This window comes from Oryza sativa, chromosome 6, assembly GCF_034140825.1.
Source record: "Oryza sativa Japonica Group chromosome 6, ASM3414082v1".
NCBI classification, from domain to species: Eukaryota; Viridiplantae; Streptophyta; class Magnoliopsida; order Poales; family Poaceae; genus Oryza; species Oryza sativa.
Genome location: NC_089040.1, coordinates 2,702,440 through 2,716,179, shown reverse-complemented (window position 1 = coordinate 2,716,179; position 13,740 = coordinate 2,702,440). Strand labels below are relative to the sequence as shown.

Here is a 13,740-nt window from a genome sequence, read left to right as displayed (position 1 = left end):
AGATTTAAAACTTCGAAAGATGAAGGGCTCTCCTGAAATGAGCCGCACTCCCCGTTTCGGCCCAACCTTAATGTGGGCTGCACGCGAGCGTCTGTCCCCGTTCCGGCCCAACTTTGAGTGGGCCGCTCGTCCTGAATCGCCACGTGGCATCAGTCCCAGCCGTTGGATCGTGGAGCAGTGGCTCGGATCGTCTGCTACAGCATGAGCAGCGGAGGATTCGGATCCACTGGTTCCATTCCTCCTCGTCATCTCCAGCTCGCGGCGGCGGCGGCGGCGATTGGCTTGTGCTCTCTCCGGCGACCGCGCCTCCTTCCCTCCACGGTGACCTCCTTCCGGCGAAGCACTGCCTCTCTCGTAGTCTCAGTTCTCCTCCTACGTTCTACTGGACTTGTGCTGCGAGGGGAGATCTACCAATCTGGGCGTGGATTGGTCTGTTTCTTCTGGTGACAAACCTTAAGCTTGCTCGGATTTGTTCGGTGAGTTTTCTTTTGGTTTGTTCTGTTCTAATGGTGTTAGATGTTCTTAGGAAGTTGGATAGCTAAAGAAAATAGGAGAAATTGGCTGGCAATGTAGGAGATTTAAGTAGTTCGGCGTGGAATCTTGACCGAGGAGCAAAACCCAATCTTGCTAATTTCACATAGGGCGTCATGAATAAACGAGTTTAAACGATTTTATGTAGCAAACATGAATTATAATTTCAACTGATTGCTTTAGTTCTATCCTGTTCATCCTTCTTCCTCCAAGGAGTATTTTTTCTTTCTCAGTTTGTCACTACTAGCAGACCTGTAGTCCATCCTCTTGTATTCCCAATGCATTTAGTCTTACCAGTTAATACCCTTTATATCAGTAACATGAGCATTATCCAAGAAATTGTGTTCAGTTTTTATTTTCTTTAAGTGTTAGCTCAGTTAATTATTCTTTTAAGCGGTAACTTGCTTAATTTTTTTTGTCTCTAGACATTCATCCGAGTTTTGGCCTTGCAGCAGCTATCCACTGGCTTTTGCAGTTATCTACTTGTAGCTGGACGTTTGAATATATTTTTTTGAATATAGATGGAAAAAAATCAACACGACAATGAAAAGAGAACTCTTTTCTAGTGAAAATGTTCTGTTTTTACAACAATGCCAATTATCTGTGGTCATTCTTAAGTAATTGCTAAAGAACATAAAACATCACATATATAACTAACAACTTCCTCTTAATCCATATGTTTTACAGCCATTGTCATTTCGACATTTCCCTTGATCATTTTAAACTTTTAAGTAATTGCTGAAGAATAAAACATAATTCATATGTCACTTTCTCCAAATCTATTTCAGAGGGCAACACTTGCAATTAATCTGTTCTGAAGTTTCTCATTTACGTGTTTACTCCCAAGGAATTATTCCATTGAAGTATCATTGTCTAGCTTTGCTATTTAGCCAGGAAATGCATTCAATCCTTTATTCTCTTTGAGTGATTCCTGTGAGTTCAGCTGGCCATACATGGGATAAAATGCTTAAGAGCTTATGAGTTGTGTGTGGATACGCGAAGAAACAAACATGGTATTGAATATGGAAATATGCTAGCCTGGTTCGTTTTAAACTAAAATGATATTGAATGTGGAGATATGCGCCTGGTTCATTTAAAAAAAAATGTTCTAGTCCTATTGGTTTCACAGTCATTACTATTTTCCTTAATCATTTGAAGTAATTGTTGGGGAATAGGAAAATAAATCCTCACATATAACTTTCTCTAAATCTAATTCATAAGGGTCGCATTTTCACTTAATTTGTTCCATATTTGCTCTTGTTTTTTTGTTAATCGCTTCAGGAACAATACCATGGAGGTGAGACCAATGGTTGCTTTGCGTGCTGCCCTAGTTGGTGGGGTAGCAGCATTTGCGAAGATTGGTGCGGCGATGAAAGCTGCAGGAGGTGCGAAGGTTGGTGCAGCGGCTGCAGCAATGACAGCTGCAGCAACAGCTGCTGTATCTAGCAAAGACACAAACAAAGATAATCCGAAGACTGAAACAAAATGATATGTGCCTTACTTAGTGGAGAAACCCTGTATGGAAATGCCTCTCCAGAGCTTAATATTTTTTTTTCCTGAATTGCACTTCCACCATCGCTGAAGAGTTGTATAAGCTAATTGCGACATCTGAAATGATGTCATTGAAATGATGTCATAATAAGCAACTAGATGATCAACTTTCAGCTTACATGAGAAAGTTATGATCATGGTGTTTTTTTTAAAAAAAAACTTGAGAATAAGCATGACAATAATGTGTACTTCCCCTACTGTTGTTGATGATATGATAACGTCCAATAGTTTCTCTGATAATAGGCCCACAGGTTCTATGAAGCTGACCATAACGGTGTTTATAATGGATGATTATCCTGAGTTCTATGGAGGTGTTTTTAGACATCCTATGGAACATGGGCCATCCTCTAGAATGGAGAAGTTTTAGAAATCCTTTGGAACACAGGATTTTTTTTTTGGAGGAATTTCATGGGAACTGAATTGTTGGGTGAATATCCTGTAAAATTCATGCATTCCAAAATAACATGCCCTTAAAAGTTACTTCAGTGAATTAAACTGTCCCGCAAAAAATATGTTGGGGGTAGCAGATAATACAACAACTTCACTTCTGGTTCTACTACTATATAACTTTCCTTGTACTTCGCAAACGAAAATTTCCAATTTTTGGGGGTAAGTTTTGCAAAACGAAACACTGGGCCTTTTTATATTACTGGACCTCCTTATGGGCCTAAAAGAGAATTCGCCTATGGCCCAATTGCATTTGCAGGCTTCCGTTTTCTCTTCTCGCCGGCGGCAGCGGCAGTCACCCACCACCCAGTCTCTCGCCGTTCCCCCTCCAGTCTCCGCCTCTCCGCCGCCCAAACCAAACCCCAAAAATGGCGTCGCCTCCCTCTCCCCTCGAAGCCATCGCCCGCCTCCTCGCCGACCTAGCCCGCCGCCGCAGTCACCCCCCTCCCGGAGGCGGCCGCTCCGGTGACTCCCTCGCCGCCTCCGTCTCCTCCCTCGCGGCCGCCCTCAACCCCCACGGCGGCGGCGCCTCCTCCTCCTCCTCGTCCGGGACTAGGGTTCTCGACGCGGTGCTCTCCCTCATGTGCTTCGATCCAATGGAGGTAACGACTTAGTTTAGTCTCTCTCCTTCTCCCATTGCTGCGGTTTCCATGGTCTTCTGGTAACCCTCGTGCGGTTGTGCTGATTGGGATGGAGTGGTGTGGTGTGGTGTGGCGCAGGTGGATAGGGCTCGCGTCGATTGCCTTGTCCGCACCACCGTCTCCGCGCTCTCTGCGTCGGTGTCGTGTCGAGTGGATCATATCGATGGCGCCGAGATGCTCACTGTCGGGAGCTCCGTCGCTCCAGGGGATTGCCGTGAGCTGGTCCACTCGTGCGCTGCCCTCCTGGAGAAACTGGGGGATCCTGATGGTGAGATGTGGTTTTGTTTCTGTATTTGTAGCATCCAACTATTTGCAAATTGCAATGTGGTGTGCCACCTTAGGAAAGTCATGTGTGTGACCCTCTGACTGCGAAATGATGTTCAGTTTATTGTCTTAGCGAGTTAATTTTTGATCGTTTGTGTTCCTTCTTGTGCAGTCGCAGACCACTCCTATGATCTCTTGTATGCAGTTGTGAAAGCGGCATTGTTATCCCCTCGTTACCTGTGTCTCTTTCCTTTGCCGTACTATAGAGAAGATGAAGATAGTACCTGTGATATGGGGACCATTTCTTCAGTGTTAACGAGGCATCCAACTTATCAAGTGCTTCCTAATGATTACACGATCCCCCTGAGGTAAAAGTCGTAATGATTACACAATCCCCCTGAGGTAAAAATGTGTCAGTTACATATGGATTTATCATGTCGACATATAGTTTTCAGGTGTGTACCTTGCCACCGTGCCGCCTTGAGAAAATCACGCGAGTTAATAAAGCCTAGCAGTCGTGTATTTGTTAATTACAGAAGGATGTAAGGAATCATAAATTCAGAATGTATTGATGTTGTACTGTCCCCCAATGTGTTTGAATACGTGCAATTTCTTGGCCGCGAGCATGTTGTAGCCTGTAGGAATATGAAAAATTGCTTGGCCGCAAGCATGTTGTAGCAACATGGAAATAAATGCTAAAGTAAAATGGTACTTCAGAAGTTTTTGGAAACTTCTCAAAAGTTAGTGATTTGTTCAGCTTATACAATACAATCACCTTTGTTTTGTCCTCTCTCCCTTCAAACTTATTGGCGGTTTTAATTTTTACATAATCTTTTATATATATATTTTTGGAGACAGAGAAGCGAATACACTCCCTCTTTTCCTTTACTGGAAAAGATGCACAGCTACAGAGTACAATACAGAAGTTAAAGCATAAAAGCTACCAAAAAAAAAACCAAAAACAAAGAGGCTTTCACTGTTATTTGACAATGCCATCCAATTGCCATAATAGTGAAGCATTTTCTAGTTAACTAAACATCTAGCATTTGGAACAGAAGTAAAACTTTACCCAGCAGGGTACCCAAACACAGCAGCAAACAACCAGGGAGACCATTTGTTGCAGGGTACATGCATCACTGTATAAAAACAACCAGGCATAAATATAAATCTGTTATATTTATTCTTTATGAAAGCGGTAATTTATTTTGTTCTGTTACCTTTGAAATCTTCCTGCTACTTCTTCTATATATATATATCTTATATATTAACATAGTGTCTTCTTTTTGTGGTAGGATCCTTTTATGGCATATTGATCCATCGACTCTAAAACATGAATTTTCAGCACTACTACAGGAAGCAATTAGAAGGCCCTTGCTTTGTCTCAGAAAAGAGTTGCATGATCGGATGGCATGGCGTGTGCTTGTAATATGTTTGGTTTGTTCACCACTTACTTTTATGGAGATGAGATCATTATTTCATACTTGGTTTCTTGTGACGTAAGTACGCACTTGAAAACATTCTTAGTAAATGTTTTATACTTTGCTTTGACTCAGTCTTTTGTGCCTCTGTCAGTCAGTTTATCCAAGCATATTTAGTCTGTTATGATTTAAAGATGGTGTGTATCGATCTTATAGTGAGCGAAGTGAAAGCTCATTTTAGAGATGTCAAAAATGACTAAACAAATTTTGAGATGACTACCACCAATACACCAATGATCTCTTCAGGGCTTGGCTTGGAAATACCTGAAAATAAGTAAATGCATGCACAAATTCTATTATTTGTTATTAAATTCAATTAGCAGTTCCTTCCTCAACTTCATACCTCTGGTAGTAAAAATAACAAGAATCTTGAATATTTTATGTTTCGTTGCCTTCCTTAATGGTCTGAATGCTGCTAGTATCGTATAGATTGCCCTATTAATGATGTTAAATTTACATGATTCTGTATATTTGGTTGCTTTTGCCAATGAACTATATGTAACATCCTGAGCTTGTTTTTGTGTTACATATTTATTTATTCTTTTACATATATTATATTATTGTATATCATTTATTAATGCAGGGGTCTGGGTGCTGTTCTAGAACTTCAAACTGCAGTTGTGTCATCAGTATTAGATGTACTTTTTGAGCCAATGGCATGGGGAATATCCATGGAACTGGGGCAGAAACTTCCCTTTTCATATGATTACTTCCCACACCAACATGTTGACTTGCTTGCAATACTAACTGGGCCTCTATCTTGTAGAAAATTTGTGGATCTAACCTCATATATTGACTCACAATCACATGCATCTAAGGGATCAGTAAAATACAATTCTTCTTGGTACGCTTGTTCAACAAACAAACATGACTACAAGGATTTTTAGCATTTTGTGCAGCGCTAAGCTTACAATTGTGGTGCTGGCATGCTGCAGGTCGATGATTGTGAATTTCCCTCTTTGGTTCAATTTTGCAACTGCTTTGCTTTTTCATCGGGAAGGTTCACACGGCTATTTATCAGAAGCATTATCCATGGAAATAATTTCTGAATCAATTCGAGATGTCAATCTTGCTCACAGGGCAGCCATGTACCTTTCTTGGGTGTTATGCCCCTCTAATGAAGATCAACGCCAGATTTTGGCTGGGAATATTTTGGAGTTATCACATTCTTGGGCCAGGAACAACAAAAAGGGCCCTAGCCATGTCCACCATACTAGTACTGTAAATCATAGGAGGAAACTAAGAATACCGACAGTGGGGGATACAGAGAAGCTACATTTGTCAACCAACCCTGTCAGTTCCCTGATTAAAGAATTTGATGATCGCTGTGTGAAGTTCTGTAGCAAAACTGCTAATAGTCAAGTGCAAGATGAAGAACTATCAGACCTTCCTATACACTTTAATTTTCTGCATTTATGGATTCCTTTAGGAATATTGCTCGTGTCCTCTAGTTTTGTTAATGATCAGGACTGCGATATGCTTCTGCACTACTCAAGCACTGGACAGGTTCTGGAGTCAAATGAGGTGCAGAGAAAAACAAAAGATCATATCTGTAATGATAGTTTTTCAGCTAGTTGCAAAGGTTTTACTGAAACATGGGCTTCAGCTGGTGCATCTCTCGTCTTCAGGTGGCTTGACCTTATTATCAATATGTCTGCAGTGATCTTTGAACGTGAAGATATATGCGATCATTTTGTCAGTCAACTCAAAAGCAAGACAAACCCATACTTGCTCAAATGTTTATATTCATTGCTTGAAGTGCTGGATGAGGCAAGTCAAAGAGATTTTCTGGTTGATCTTCATGATAGGTTGCTGAACTGGAATAAGAAAGGGCAAAGTTTTGATGGCTTTGAGGCATTTGAAGACATCATCCTTCGTATGAACAAGAAGTTTCATTTTAGAACATAGGCTCTTTTGCCCGGGCAGAAATGAACAAACTCTTTTGCCCGGCCGGCAAAGAACGCCAGAAGAATTTATTACAACTGACAAGTGCAACAAGAAGAACAGGAGCAAAAAGGTTGTTGGATGCTGGGCTCAGTGGCCCCAACCACAGGGGCTACATCATTGATGAATAAAACTGTCCTTGGTTTTTACCTTAAGTACTGATGGCACCTCCTAACTCATATAGCAGGGCACATAATGCAGGCATGCACATTGAATGCGTTCAGATATGATTTGATGTAACTGCGGAATGTGTTCTCCTTTTGGCTGTCAAGTTGGATATATGGGCTTTTGACCATTTCCTCCCTGAATGGTGGTAGGTCTTATTTTTTTTGCAAGCACTACAACAAATTCTGATTACTCTTAGTACTCGATAATGTAAAGTAATATCTGCTGGTTCTAGATAGTGTAAAATAGCAACTGTGGAACATACTAGGGCGGTCGGTCAAGAAAACTACTACTCATACCACCTTAAATTGCAAAATGCAAATATAACTATATAAGTTTCTGCTGTCATTTTCTCTTTGTCGTAATGTGGCTAGTTTGTGAGCACTACTTTATTTAATGAAGTTAAATATCATGAACTAAAAACGTGGATGGCTGCTGGATATTATATTTAGGTCTAAGTCATTTTTATATGATGTGTTAATCGGAGAAATCTAATAAAATTTCTGCTTTTGTACCATGTCTGGTACTCTTGATGACTATAATTGCCACACTGTCGTGGGGTTACTACATTGGTTCTCGATCTGTGTCCAGTTCAAATAATAGGACCTTTAATGGATGTTGCATTATTGAATATGGTGTGCTGCACATACTTTTTAGCCTTTGGGACATCACCTCGTGGATGAAATGACAACCAACTCTTAGGAAGATCGAGATCAATATTGATGGCTTGACCATTCTGGATTCTGGACAAGCTAGTGCTTGGGTTGTTGTTCACGGTGTGCAAGGGAAAATTGCTGCTTTCTTATTGACAATTATTATTTCACTGATGGTATACATGCCATGAAGGATTAAATCTCTTAAAAAATGTTTCCAGTGGCTGGTCATTCTTGTACTTACTGCATGATGATGGGTTCCCCACATCATCTGCTCTGGACGACTGTACCAGTATTGCTGTGTTGATCCGTGCGTGAAGATTGAAAAGCAAAGGATCAAAATAGTGTGATCTCTTCTTGACCTGGTTTCACATGGTGGAGATGTGCACTGTGCAGAGAACAGCATTCCGGATAGCTCCTCAAGCTGTCTGAAGCGCTTACTAACTTGAAGGTTGCAATGCTTCTGTTGATGGGTAATGAATCTCTCCCAAAACATAGTTTTCCTTTGACCTTTTGCTACTGTCAGGTGCTCAATTTTTCATGTTAATTGGGATTAAATCCATTCCAGAAGCACCAGCAGATGATTTGCAGGTACGCTTTTTTTCCTTGTTAGTTTGAGAAATTTCTAAGGCATAGATCGGTTTTTGTTAAAGACGTGAGGATCAATTTCAGCTGCTGGCCCTGATGTATGCGCACATCAGTTCATTTCATGGGATTTGGTGGTGGATTGGATGGATATCTTTGGCGGAGAAGCTGGAATAGTTATCTTATGGGCGATTGGTGATATACAGCTTTGCGCTCTGTTTAACTTTTATTTAATGTGTCAACCAAACAAAGTGCGGCCAAGAATCAAAATTGTCGGGTCAACTACGTGCTTCGGAAAACCGGCTGGTACACTATTCTATTTATAACATTTGCTCTTGCTCCTGAACTACTTAAAGCATTATAACCATCTCCTTAATTGGCAAACGATTTGACTTCTTTTCTGTTAAGATCATTACAGCATGTTCTGAGAGCTGCTAGTCTGGGTAGGAAAAAATCTTAATAAAAATGAAGAAGAAAAAAAAGAGTAGAGTAACACTGTTCGTCATTCATACTTAGTTGGATGACATGTTTTAAGTTGGATTTAACTTGCAGTTATGCAGGTCAGTAGGAGACTGACGCACATATTTATAGAAACAAACTATATTGTTTGTATATGCGAATGGATCACTGGAGAACACTTTTTCTTAGGTTGAAAACACAACACAACCTTCGAAACTAATTGATGATGAACTGTAGCGCCTTCATGCACCTGCCATGGTAGTTCAGAGTCAGACCGAGTGAGTTAGGTAACTAGGCTTATCCCTGCCAATATCGTGGACTCGGCGATGACAAGATTGGCCGCCTCTGAAGGGTGCACACCGTCGAAGTACACGAAGTCGCTGGCGTTGCGGCACAACCCCGCCGTCGCCGGGTTGCAGAGGTAGACCCTCGTCTTCCTTGTCCCTGTCTGGCAGCAAGTCTTCCTCGCCTCCAAGAAGCCTAATCATTTTTTAATTGAATGTGTGATCAACACTCATGATGAACTCTCATCAATTATCAATCTTACGACCATCCGATCACTTGACCTTGTTTCTATTACCTTGCGATGCAGGTGACTCGGACATGTTTCGGAGCGGTGTGTAGATGTCGAAGATGGCGATCTTGAGGTCGGAATGCTTCTTCGCCAGCGCTTCGACAGTGATGTTCAGCTTGTTGTTGAAGGTCTCAGCATCGCCGTTGAGCCTCTCCACGCACCCGCTGCGGCCCTTGCCATACAGCCTGATTGTGGCAGGCAGACAGCCCAGCGGCGGCAGAGACGTGACACCAATCCGCCGCGCCCCCAACCTATACAACTCCTGCACCCACAGCACAAGCTATCGTCACAAGTCCATGCACACAGCTCGCTGCCAGAATGCCGGTGCAACGCATGCAGTTGTAGAGAAGCTGAGACGATGAAGGCGGTGGCAGCGTACTGACGTTGGCGAAGCCGGAGAAGATGCTGATGAGGAGATCGCAGTAACTGTTGACGTTGTAGCGGCTCGACAACGAGGCGTTGTGGTAGTAGTTCTGGATGAAATCGCCGGTCCCTGTGCTGACGATATACAGCGCGTCGGACAGGATGGCGGTGGCATTCTTCTGGCCGATCAACGCCGCAAGCTTGGACTGGTACTCCTTGTAGTACTTGAGCTGCTGCGTCAAAGTAATTGCATCCTACAAAGAAAGGTATGCATTTGACCATTTGTCATTTGTCACCTCACCAAAAATAGGAACCTTAGCTTGTACTCCCTCCATATTCGTAAAGGAAGTCGTTTTGGACAACGACACGAGCGACACGGTCTGCAAAACACAACTTTGACTTATTGTTTCTATAAAAATATTTATTAAAAAGTGATATATGTATACTTTTATGAAAGTATTTTTCAAGACAAATATATTCATATAATTTTTATATTTTCAAACTCAACAACTTGAGAGTTATTCATAATTTATATATTCCCAATGTTTGACTTAAACATTATCCTGAACGACTTCCTTTACGAGCTTTATGAGTACGGAGGAAGTAGCTAATAAGTTAAACTAATTAAGTAAACACTTGTAGCTCTCTATCTATATATGTAGCTTTATGTTTCACTAAAAAAAAAGTATCTATTTATGTGTAGCTTGCTGGGACAAGTTATTTATGTACTCACATACATGGCGGCCGTGTCGTCATGGTAGCTGGACGCCGCGGAGGCAAAGTTGGCGCCAAGGAGAAGGTTATCCCCCTTCGCCTGCGGGCTAAGGTACGGTGGTGCATAGCTCTCAAAGCCAAGCGTTTCAGCTGCATCATATCATTTTTTAACCAAAATATATAATTGCAACTTTGCAAAAATAGCATGCAGGTAACTATGGTCTATGTGTACTCGTGTGTGAAGTTAACAACCGGTGATGTCGGTGACGATCTTGCCGTCGGAGAACCTCCCTGTCGGCTTACGGCGGCTGCCGAAGTTCACCCCATAAGGCACGTAGTTGGCCTTGAAGACGGCACCAGGCAGGTAGTTGTTGTTGCCAACGTCGACGGTCGAGTCACCGAACGAGATCGCCGCCGGCACGATCTGCGCCTGGACGGTGCCGCCACCGCCGCCGTCCATCGCCGGCGAGAGTATCAGCAAAGACATAGCCAGCAGCGTAAGCCTCAGTTGTGCCATATTGTTCTCCTAATCAGTGTATCCTATTAGCTAGGTAGCTTTAGCTTAGCTGTGGATGGCACGTAACCAAGCACACTTATATAAGACTAAAAGTGGTAATATACCATAATACTTCCTCCGTTTCACAATGTAAGTCATTCTAGCATTTTCCACATTCATTGTGAAACGGAGGGAGTATGATGCGAGAGATTTTGTTGTATTTTTCGTAGGAAACCCAACATTTAAGATGGTGCGAGCTACCTGTGCCGACACGACGGCTGTTTAATTGTACCACTCATCGATTTGTGCAGTTAAATGCACGGTTGCACTGTGACACCCAACTGTCAACTGCTTAATGGTGACCCAGAATTCATACTCGCAACCCACGGCCCTTGTACTACCAAATAAAACAGTGCTGATAGCGATACAATAATCATCTCTGTCTCTATGCTTTTCACTACGCAGGGAACTGCAGTCAGCATTCAGCAGGTGCGAGTCGCTACTTGTACCCTGCAATCTCAGGTAAGGATATTCGGTTTTGGTTTCTAATGTTTGGTTTTGGTTTTTAATGGTTGATGCTTTTGAATTCTAAACATATATCTCATCATTCGTCTTGTTTTAAAAAATATGTAGTTATCATCTATTTTGTTTTGATTTATTTGATTATTTAAAAATACTTTTAACATGTCTTATGCTTTTCATCTTTACATAAAATTTATTTTTAAATAACATGAATGCGCAAACGTATGTTCAAAAACTAAATAGGATCAAATACTTAAAAACTATAGGGGATATTTACTTCCAGGCTTGTTCGGATATTTGAGCACAAATGGTTGTCTGGTTGGCACTTGCTAACTGAACCCGTTGTTGGACAGCGGATAACATCCTTTAACCACACAAAACCTGGACAGGAAGACGTGACGATTAACCACCTGCTGATACACATGCATTGCGGTTGAGGCAGGTCATAGTTCCAGACTTCCAGTCCTTCGAGTCTTTGATGGTACTCCCTTAAAACACACACACACACAAGTTGTAACCCCATCGATATCTTCGCAGTTGTTGGTTAGCTGTTCAGGACACAGATCAACACTACCCAAGTGGATCAAATCAACACATCAGGAACAGTGAAAAAACAGTTCACTTGTTGGTCTGCTTCAGTTTCTGGCACAAGCTTGTTTTCTCATCAGCCTGACACAGGCAAGCAAAAGAAATTGCATGTTCAGACAGATCATGTGAAATCTCTCAGGAAAAAAAAATATGTCACTGATTAGTGATTACTAGCTAGTGTGCATTGATTACAACTAAAAATAATTAAGATAAGAAGATCGATATGTTTAGTCAAAAAAAAAAGAAGATCGATATGATGCAGACAGATTAGTTACATTATATTAGGAAAAAAAAGATATATTTGCTCAAAGGAATTGTGGAAAAATAATTTATTCTGAAATCCATCTAATTGAAACACCTTCCTCTTTCAAAAGTTAAAAAAAAAATATTGCCAATTCTTTTAGTTATATTCTTTTTTTAATGTTAATAAAAAAGAAGAAAATTCTTTGCATTAGGGGGAAAGGAAGAACTACTGCACACACGGATCCAACGAGGACCCGCCCTGAGGAAGACGATCGAATCGTGCGCAATCGAGGGTGTGCGATGCGATGGCGAGGCAGGGGATTAAAAAAGAAGGAAGACGGCAGAGGCTGGATATTTAAGTAAAGGGTGAAAAAACTACACCCTCCGTATTTTAATGTATGACGCCGTTGACTTTTCGACCAACGTTTGACCATTCGTTTTATTCAAGATTTTTGTGCAAATATGAAAATATTTATGTCATGCTTAAAGAACATTTGATGATAAACCAAATCACAATAAAATAAATAATAATTACATAAATTTTTTAATAAGACGAATGGTCAAACGTTGGACAAAAAATCAACGGTGTCATATATTAAAATATGGAGATAGTACATACTACAGTGTAAGCTTCATGACAGAGATCCAAAGCTTGAGAGGGGGATTTAAAAAAAAACTTACATATTGCACTTTGAATTGGGATGGCTAACAACAGCTAGGTTAAACTAGTAGCGCGAGCTCGCACTGCCCAATGTCCTGCATCACCGTGCGTAATTCAGGTCGTTCCATTTGCCTGAAAGTTATTTTATTTCTTTCTAGCCACACATTCCACGAATTAAATTTGAAAATATACTGTTGATTTGGTTTTTTCTCAAAAATATTATAATTTTTTTGGCAGAATTATACCGCCGGTTTAACACAAACATTGTGTAAAAATAACGTAAACGTGACGATATGGACGATCTCGCATGATGGCGCGAGACCGCACGGTGTCGCGCGGTGAAACCGCGCGGTCTCCCGGGATGAAATAGCGAGACCGGTCGGTCTCGCATTACCAGCGAGCGAGTCCGTGCAGTAGGGCTGATCAAATTTGCTTAATTACATTGATTAGCGATTAATTAACTATTAATTAAATGCTAATCAGGGTAATTACTCACTAATTATTATTAGTTAATTGCTAATTAGGTGATTAGTCATTAATTAAGCGGTAGCTCACCAGAGAAGCCGTTCGCTCTCGCTCGTTCCATGTGTGAGACCGTTCGGTCTCGCGCTGGCCCCGTGCGAGACTGCTCGTGTCATCACGCCCCGTCACTCTCGCGCATGTGCAAGACTGCTCGTGTCGTCACGCCCAATCACTTCAGCGCAACGGTTGTGCGAGACCGATATATATTTCTATCAAACAATTTACATCCCGAATATTTTTGAGAAAGAAACAAAACAACAGTATATTTTCAAATTTAATTTCACATTCCAACAGCAGGTTCCACCGATAGGGTGGGTGATCCGTGCCAATCCCCTTGTG

At 41.4% G+C, this 13,740-nt stretch overlaps 2 protein-coding genes and 3 long non-coding RNA genes across 5 annotated transcripts; 4 read left to right on the top strand and 1 right to left on the bottom strand.

Moving 5' to 3' along the window:
- Positions 1–225: 225 nt before the first annotated feature.
- LOC136357060 (uncharacterized) lies at positions 226–2,270 on the top strand. The gene is made up of 2 exons (XR_010742096.1): positions 226–476; positions 1,813–2,270. It is a non-coding gene; the product is annotated as an uncharacterized lncRNA (long non-coding RNA).
- Positions 2,271–2,826: 556 nt separating this feature from the next.
- LOC107278192 (uncharacterized) lies at positions 2,827–5,633 on the top strand. The gene is made up of 5 exons (XM_015788474.3): positions 2,827–3,131; positions 3,249–3,438; positions 3,607–3,802; positions 4,727–4,934; positions 5,496–5,633. Exons 1-4 carry the CDS (start codon positions 2,898–2,900, stop codon positions 4,932–4,934), a joined length of 828 nt encoding a protein of 275 aa, XP_015643960.1. The 5' UTR covers positions 2,827–2,897; the 3' UTR covers positions 5,496–5,633.
- A 1,393-nt stretch (positions 5,634–7,026) lies between these two features.
- LOC136357058 (uncharacterized) lies at positions 7,027–8,034 on the top strand. The gene is made up of 3 exons (XR_010742094.1): positions 7,027–7,169; positions 7,679–7,797; positions 7,896–8,034. It is a non-coding gene; the product is annotated as an uncharacterized lncRNA (long non-coding RNA).
- Positions 8,035–8,744: 710 nt separating this feature from the next.
- LOC4340135 (GDSL esterase/lipase APG) lies at positions 8,745–11,196 on the bottom strand. The gene is made up of 5 exons (XM_015788473.3): positions 10,622–11,196; positions 10,389–10,519; positions 9,676–9,909; positions 9,299–9,554; positions 8,745–9,198 (listed from the first exon to the last, which is right to left on the bottom strand). Exons 1-5 carry the CDS (start codon positions 10,884–10,886, stop codon positions 9,002–9,004), a joined length of 1,083 nt encoding a protein of 360 aa, XP_015643959.1. The 5' UTR covers positions 10,887–11,196; the 3' UTR covers positions 8,745–9,001.
- On the top strand, positions 11,096–12,894 carry LOC136357059 (uncharacterized). Its single transcript, XR_010742095.1, has 3 exons — positions 11,096–11,223; positions 11,331–11,387; positions 12,431–12,894. It is a non-coding gene; the product is annotated as an uncharacterized lncRNA (long non-coding RNA).
- The last annotated feature ends 846 nt before the right edge of the window (positions 12,895–13,740 follow it).

Bases quoted from the DNA above. Each gene is read 5' to 3' on its own strand.
- LOC4340135 (XM_015788473.3), bottom strand. From the start codon at position 10,886: ATGGCACAACTGAGGCTTACGCTGCTGGCTATGTCTTTGCTGATACTC. The intron at 9,910-10,388 runs GTGAGTACATAA...CTTTCTTTGTAG, and splicing joins ACGACACGGCCGCCATGTAT to GATGCAATTACTTTGACGCA. The intron at 9,555-9,675 runs GTCAGTACGCTG...CTGTGGGTGCAG, and splicing joins TCTTCTCCGGCTTCGCCAAC to GAGTTGTATAGGTTGGGGGC.
- LOC107278192 (XM_015788474.3), top strand. From the start codon at position 2,898: ATGGCGTCGCCTCCCTCTCCCCTCGAAGCCATCGCCCGCCTCCTCGCC. The intron at 3,132-3,248 runs GTAACGACTTAG...GGTGTGGCGCAG, and splicing joins TGTGCTTCGATCCAATGGAG to GTGGATAGGGCTCGCGTCGA. The intron at 3,439-3,606 runs GTGAGATGTGGT...CTTCTTGTGCAG, and splicing joins GAAACTGGGGGATCCTGATG to TCGCAGACCACTCCTATGAT.